General features: G+C 44.6%; 2 protein-coding genes across 3 annotated transcripts in view; both read left to right on the forward strand.

The window, feature by feature from the left end:
* The window catches only part of mapkapk5 (MAPK activated protein kinase 5), a 31,101-nt gene extending 23,060 nt beyond the window's left edge, over positions 1–8,041 (forward strand). For both annotated transcript variants that reach the window (XM_039772202.1, XM_039772201.1), the window contains exons 13-14: positions 4,987–5,091; positions 5,185–8,041. In XM_039772202.1, the coding sequence (XP_039628136.1) occupies positions 4,987–5,091; positions 5,185–5,279 (200 nt within the window). In that variant the 3' untranslated portion in view covers positions 5,280–8,041. The remainder of the gene's footprint in view (positions 1–4,986; positions 5,092–5,184) is intronic.
* naa25 (N-alpha-acetyltransferase 25, NatB auxiliary subunit) overlaps positions 7,506–8,088 on the forward strand; it is a 44,338-nt gene continuing 43,755 nt past the window's right edge. The window contains exon 1 of the mRNA XM_039771331.1: positions 7,506–7,509. Coding sequence (XP_039627265.1) covers positions 7,506–7,509 — 4 coding nt within the window. The remainder of the gene's footprint in view (positions 7,510–8,088) is intronic.

Here is an 8,088-nt window from a genome sequence, read left to right on the forward strand (position 1 = left end):
GGAAGACAACAGTGGTGGATGATCGCAGAATCATTTCCATGGTGAAGAGAAACCCTTCACAACAGCCACCAAGTGAACAACACTCTCCAGGGCTTGGTGGCGTATCGATATCCAAGTCTACCATAAAGAGAAGACTGCATGAAAGTAAATACAGAGGGGCACTGCAAGGTGCCAGCCACTCATAAGCCTCAAGAATAGAAAGGCTAGATTGGACTTTGCTAAAGAACATCTAAAAAAGCCAGCACAGTTCTGGAAAAACATTCTTTGGACAGATGAAACCAAGATCAACCTCTACCAGAATGATGGCAAGAAAAAAGGATGGAGAAGGCGTGGAAACAGCTCATTATCCAAAGTCTGTAAAACACGGTGGAGTCGGGCAGTGTGATAGCTTGGGCGTGCATGGCTGCCAGTGGCACTGGGACACTCGTGTTTATTGATGATGTGACACAGGACAGAAGCAGCCGAATGAATTCTGAGGTGTTCAGAGACATACTGTCTGCTCAAATCCAGCTAAATGACGTCAAATTGATTGGGCGGTGGGCGTTTCATGATACAGATGGACAATGACCCAAAACATACAGCCAAAGCAACCCAGGAGTTTATTAAAGCAAAGAAGTGGAAAATTCTTGAATGGCCAAGTCAGTCACCTGATCTTAACCCAACTGAGCGAGCATTTCACTTGTTGAAGACTAAACTTCGGACAGAAAGGCCCGCAAACAAACAGCAACTGAAAGTAAAGGCCTGGCAGAGCATTAAAAAGGAGGAAACCCAGCATCTGGTGATGTCCATGAGTTCAAGACTTCAGGCTGGCATTGCCAGCAAAGGGTTTTCAACCAAGTATTAGAAATGAACATTTGATTTCCAGTTATTTAATTTGTCCAATTACTTTTGAGCCCCTGAAATGAAGGGATTGTGTTAAAAAATACTTTAGTTGCCTCACATTTTGATGTAATCGTTTTGTTCAACCCACTGAATTAAAGCTGAAAGTCTGCACTTCAACTGCATCGGAGTTGTTTCATTTAAAATTCATTATGGTAATATTCAGAACAAAAATTAGAAAAAAGTGGTCTCTGTCCAAATATTTATAGACCTAACTGTATATATAAATAATTTAGATTTAGAAATATAAGTACCAAGCTGGTGAAGTTTGCAGATGATACCAAGATAGGTGGATTAGCAGATAATTTGGAATCCGTTAGATCTTTACAGAAGGACTTGGATAGCATACAGGCTTGGGCAGATTTGTGGCAGATGAAATTTAATGTCAGTAAATGTAAAGAATTACACATAGGAAGTAAAAATGTGAGGTTTGAATACACAATGGGCGGTCGGAAAATCGAGAGTACACCTTATGAGAAGGATTTAGGAGTCATAGTGGACTCATCACTATCAAGTGCTAGACAGTGTACACAGGCCATTAAGAAGGCTAACAGACTGGCAGGTTATATAGCGCCTTGATATGTGGAGTACAAGTCACAGAAGGATCTGCTCAGGCTTTATAACACACTGGTGAGGCCTCATCTGGAGTGCTGGGTGAAGTTTGGGTCTCCAGGCCACATAAAGGACATAACAGTACAAGAGACCCAGTACAAGACCAGAGAAGAGCGACTAGGCTGAGTCCAGGGCTACAGGGGATGAGTTATGAGGAAATATTAAAAGAGCTGAGCCTTTACAGTTTGAACAAAAGAAGATTAAGAGGTGACATGATTGAAGTGTTTAACATTATGAAGGGAATTAGTCCAGTGGATCGAGACTTGTATTTTAAAATGAGTTCATTAAGAACACGGGGACACAGTTGGAAACTTGTTAAGGGGAAATTTCGCACAAACATTAGGACGTTTTTCTTTACACAAAGAGCGATAGACACTTGGAATAAGCGACCAAGTAGTGTGGTAGACAATAAGACGTTAGGAACTTTCAAAACTCAACTTGATGTTTTATTGGAAGAAATAAGAGGAGAGGACTGGTGGACATTGTTGGGCTGAATGGCCTGTTCTCGTCCAGAGTGTTCTGATGTATACTTGATGCGTCCCTATCATCGCTAGGATGCTTGTCAAGTAAATTTCACATGCATCTGTTCTTGTGTTTGGACCATCGTAATGGTGACCATTTGCCCCTCTGTGCTTGTGCTCATTGGAGGAACAACGGTTTGAACTATAAAAAGACCAGCGTGTGCATCCTTTGTACTCCCTGTTTCTGTGGATTGCTAATGAAAATCAGAGTCAAATTACAGGAACTACTAGGAACAACATATCTATGGAGGATTTGTAGTGTCGTAAAGTTACAGAATTGGGCAGGGATGCGCCTCCCTTGAGGTGTTTACTTGGGCAGCCTCAAAACCACCACCTGGTTGAAACTTGTAACACGTAATTGCAGGATGCAAACGTGGGCCTCTGGATTTAGTGTCCAGTCCTCCCATCTTAGCCAGTGACCATTGCAGACTGACTGTGAGTGTCTCATCCTTTCACACTTGTAGCAGTGCCCCCCCACAAGATAACCTGGGGTGCATAGTGTCCTCTCACTAGTGTATGCATTTCAAACTATTAACCACTAAATGTTGGAAGGAATGCATGAAGAGCTGGTTATATTGTCATTGTCACATTGTTAGGTACTTGTTGGTCAAAGAACTGGGAGTGTATTGAATAGGATGGGACAAATTTATTGAAATGCGTGTCTGGCACTCTGAAACACAAAATGCTTTGAGTTAATGTAATTTTTGAGGTATGGAATTATACAGCACCATCCGTTGGCCAGCAATGGAACTGATAATTGGTAATAATTACAGGAGTCTACCTTCCACTTGAATTTTATACATTTTAAGTCATTTTCACTATTGACATGTTTAAGCCACACTTCCTCCCTGGTCAATACTAGTGTGTGTCCAGTCTGGAATGACTTTATCTGCTGTCACCCTTAATCCCGAGAGACTGTCTTTTGATTCGGCAGGCACTGTAGCCTTGAATTTGAGACTGAATTTTAGTCTCATTTGGTGTGGCTTGACTACAGTAACAGGGTACAAGAGTTCATCCACAGACATTTTAGAACCAGGGGTCTCCAAACTCCACCCGCGAGAGCTACTTTTACAAAATGAAAACGGCCAAGAGCTCCGCATGTGTCCTAACGTTTATTCTCATCGCTTATTTCGACCCAAACAAACTGAATGCGCTTCTTTTGCCTGAACGTTTACAAAATGTTGGTGTCCACAACTCACATTTTGCATTAAAACATCACAACGAAATATTGAGTTCACCTGCAAGTGCATTTTGTCTGTCTGGCGTATCTCACACTATTGAATTAAAACATGCCTCCATCATTTGTCATTTTGTCACATGTCACTGTGTCACTTAATTCACAGGTCAAGTCACCTGTGTGATGTGTTGTTTAGTTAGTCAGATGACTGGCACGGAGGTGGATGGTGGAGTGGAGCCACTGAGGTTCACTCTGATGGAGTCATTGAGATGTTCGTCTGTCCTTCATGTTCTGAACTTTGACTTTGTGACATTCACGTCAGACTCACAGAGGTATGGAGACCCAAACAAAGCAGACATTTTCAGAGCTGCCTGGTGAAGATTCTTACAGTCATCTCGCTCTACTGAGCTCCAGAAATGCTGTTGAGACTTGAACAGCCACAGTAGCGTATTATATAAGATTAGTAAACCTTCAAAATAATGTGCAGTTAGTTTGTCTGTCCAGGATATTAAATCACCTGTAGCTCACAAACCGTTTCACCTATTGACTTGAAATTTGGTACACATATACTACGTGATGTCTACTATCTGCTTTCGGGGTGATTATTTTTATTACTCTTTTTATTTTATTGTAGAATCAACTCTCGGCAGCGGCCAGCAGGGCAGCCGTGTGGCGCATGCGTATGATGGGTGCTGTTCTCATCCCTACCACCTTCGCTAATCATTCTTGAAGCAGATTGAAGGCTTAAGTGAAAAATTAAAGAAATCGTACTAAGTAATCGCAACACAATCGCTGACTTAATCAGTTTTAACACAAAAAGATGCAGACGAAAGAAGAGAAGCAGCGAGCCGCTAGGGTGGAGAAAAGAGCTGCTCAGGAAAGAGCAGGCGCATCAGCCTCTGAGCAAATGAATGATAAATGTACAGAGAAAGACGATGAACACTAGGAATGTCAAGTGGATTCACTGCACGTTATCGTGCAGTATGCCGTTACTGGTATTTAATATGTAAAATCCTCTGTCTGTCTGTCTGTCTGTCCGCTTTTCACATGAGAATTACTTAACACATTTAGATCAGGTTTTTTTCTACAGTTTTCTTGAACATTCCAGTTAATTTTTCAGCTTGTCTCCTTTCGCGGTGTATCAGAGTTTGATTTATTTGCGTGTATCTGAGAAACACACAGCGGGCCAAGGTGCCTTCCTCACTCGCGCACCAGCTTCGGGGTGTGGTCCTTAACTCCACTTAGCTAGCAAACGACAGAACAGTTGAATTCAACTTTGATATTTAAAGTCAAGAGTTTGAGTCCGGATATTCTCTCAAGTGTGTGCCACATTGAAAAGACTGATTGTGGATCATGATTTTGACTGTGATATGATTTTTTTTGGAAAGATCGCCAACCCCTAATTTGACTAATCAAGTTTTCAAATTTATGTGGGATTCATTAACCCCTTGGCGAGCCACTTGGAAAGGGGTGGTGAGTTACCGGTAGCTTGTGAGCGACATGTTGAAGACCCCTGCATTAGAATGTGTCTGCATGGAGGACAAGTTTCTCACTACCTGAACTGTCTCGGGTCCATATTTGATTTGCAAAAAGTGTGAGGATTTCAAATTTCTTAATGCCACTGCCAAATTCTGGGGCTTGACATTAATCCAGGGTGTGTTTTAACACATCTTGGGGGGCTCACTTGTTTATCATTATTGTACCGTCTTTCCTCTCTGAGACCCTCTGGCCTCTCTTCCTTGCCCCTAACTTGACCCCCTTGACATGCTTGCTTTCTTTGGTTGCGTTCCTGTGCAGGAGAGAACGAAGACGAGAAGCTGAACGAGGTGATGCGCGAGGCGTGGACATTCAACAAGGACTGCAAGCTGCTGCGAGACACGCTTCAGAGTCTCAGCTGGAACGGTAGGCCCTCTGGCTCAGCCCCATAAAGTGCGTTGGCCACCCGGTTGAGCTTCTGGGTCCGCTTTGACCTTTGCCCTTTTTCCTCTTTTGCAGGTTGGACTTTCTCAGACAAAGTTGACCGTTTGAAACTGGCAGAAATCGTGAAGCAGGTCATTGAGGAGAAGACCAACCTGCAGGATTCCCAGTAGCAAAAGTCTCCTTTTTTTTAATAACGTTTTAATTTGTACGAAAAAAAAAAGAAAGTGTTAACTGAAAAGAGAATTTTTATGGTATTTACGGATGACGCTCCCTTGATGGATTTTGTTTCGGCGGTTGTACAGCTGTAGATGTTGGTACTGTAATATTTAACAAAGAAAAGGAACTCCTTGAACTCAAGGAATGGTGTTGGCTTTGTCACCGGAATGCTGTGTCCTCAAGTGCCGAGTGGCCGACGGGAGCATAGAGGATTGTCCGTAGCGGCGTTCCTCTTCTTGAACAGATTTTTATGCGTTCGCTTGCCTAATTCGGGAAGCCGAGGCGAGGGACAGCTACTTTTATTATGATTTTATGTTTTAAATTTTATTTTTTGGCCATCTGTTAAGATCCACGAGTGCCGAGAGTTGAAGTGAGAGAAAAAGCCTGTGGTGAACAAAGGCCGCTCACGGGTTACTTTGGAGCCCCCCAACCTTAGGAGCAAGTCACGTCCTCCGTGTCGGCGGAGCTGGGAGTAAAGATCGGAGACACGGCCTGCTGAAGCTCGGAGGCCTGAGCCGTTTTGTCTTTTAGTTAAATTCATATTTATTGTCACGTGTACAGAGTTCAGTGAAATTTCGACCCATTTGCAAGAAGTCGTCATGGTGGGCACATGTCACTTGTTGGATCGAGTGACGGCACTTGGCATCGTTTAACTCAGAGTTGCCCAGATTTGTGGTCAGCTTACCAAAAGTCACCTCTCGGCTCCGCACACCCATGAGAATGGTGGCAACCCTTTACACGTTGCCCGTTTTCTGGAAGCCGACTGGTATGTTGGCTATCTTTGTTAACTCAAAGCTTCATTGTTAGCAGTTAACTGGAAACCCTAATCTCTTGGGTGGGCTGGCTGGATCTTTGGTGCTCACAGTGGCCTTGAAGTCCACCTGTGGCTGCAGGTTTTCACCCCTGCCAGTGTCATCGATGGGTCCAGGTCTGCAGGTATTTTTTCGTTTGTACCTCTCGAAGTGCTGGTTGTGTTGGTCGATGTTGGTTTTTAGGAGTTCCCTCTGGTGGGCTAAATATTTTGCCGTGACTGACAGGCACATGAGACACCACAAAAAATTGCTTTCCATTTGTTTGGACCCGTGTCTGCTCCACTTGAATTGGCGTGAATTATCTAAGAAGTAAAAATCTGTGACCGGTGGGCTTCAACATGCAAACTCGCCTTTTGAGGAAACGCCATGTGATGTAAAGCTGACTTTATAGACCCCCCCTAATCCCCCATTCCAGGCCATATGTTTTGGCCCCCGACAGCTCTTTGAACTGTCACGTCTTCCTCTTCCGAGTTGACCCACTTGTCCGTGAGGAGGATGAGTGTAGCTGTTTAAGTGACTCTTGTGCCCCTTGTGTCCCTTTTGATTTTTCCGTTGGGTCTCATCTCAATGCAGAGATGAGTCTCGGACCCGAGATTAACTGCCCGAGTCCCGTGTCCTTTAATCATCGTTTTTAAATCTCATTTTGTGTCGCTTGCATGCACACCTTCTTCATTTGCCGTTCCCATCTGATCGGCTTCTTTTTTGGATCCCATTCCAGTTCGGGTGTCCGGCTCGTTCTTCCCCAGGGTTTCTTCATTTCCACTTCACTTCACTTTGCTCGGTTGACTGAGAAGTGTTGCAGAGCATTCTGGGATAGCTCTGGTCGGGGCAGGAGCTTCTACATGGCAGTGTGGCCAGTTTACTGTAAGAGAGAGAGAGAGGTTGGCGGTGCTCTGTGTGCCAAATTTATCAGTTCCTGGGTGGAGGAGACGAGACCCCCAACTACAAACTCATCTGAAGTGAAAGCCAGCAGCCACACGCTGGTGGGCCGGGACTGCGTTTTGTCTTCGGATTTCGAAAGTCGGAGATCTGAGGATGACTCCGGCTTGTTTCCGCACTGTGGCCAGTCGAAGGTTTATTTGTAGTCATTTTACATGTTGGTGAGTCACATTGGGCCCCTACATTGAGACCAAGGTGGGTGGGCAGGTTTGCAGTTCAGTGCTGCCCCCCACTGCCTCCCGAATTGATTATGCTGGCTGTTATCCACTCTCGGGTTAACCCCATAATGACTTTTACTCAGGGCTTCTGTACAAAATCCCTGTTGTGTGCGGTTTGGTGACGTGTGGCGGTGTTGCACAGCGGGCAGTCCGTTTCCCCAGGACAGGGCGTGTGTAGCAGTGAAAGACGTGAGGTGGACGTCCAGTAAAAATGGGTAAGATGGGAGGTGGTGTTTTGCAAACCCATTTGCCTGTCCAGTCAGTAGTGAAGGGCCGGGGGGTCCGGGAGACATGGAGAGTAGGCCTCCCCTTTAAACTCTCCCATTTGTTTTTACTTGCAGTTTTTATCATGGCCACTAGGTGGCGGACTTGAGTTTGGTTTAGGTGATGGTCTTTGCTGTGACCGTGCGGTCATCGGGGGTATGGGGTCACGTTGGCCCCCTGCTCTGTGCTGCCTCTGCTGCCGTCATGTAAATCTCGTCTTCCCAAAACGGTGAAGGAGTGCGCCAGCCAGACTTGTGACCGACCGTGGGTGAGCGCCGTCACAGCAGCCCTGGCCAATCGGGGGGCAAGGCTCACAGAATGTGTCTGTAAATCAAACAATAATGTACAACTACCGTTTGAAATCTTTGTAACAAAAATGGATTAAACTCCTTTTCCTTTTTAGAAATAATAAAAGTGCAATTGATTCAAAATGGTTACAATTTGCAGCCACCAGGTGGCGCCATGTACTGTAAAAAAAAAAAATATTGAAGAAAACCTAAAGCTGTAAATAAATAAAGTCGTTAATTTAA

This window comes from Polypterus senegalus, chromosome 12 (assembly GCF_016835505.1).
Source record: "Polypterus senegalus isolate Bchr_013 chromosome 12, ASM1683550v1, whole genome shotgun sequence".
NCBI lineage: Eukaryota > Metazoa > Chordata > Cladistia > Polypteriformes > Polypteridae > Polypterus > Polypterus senegalus.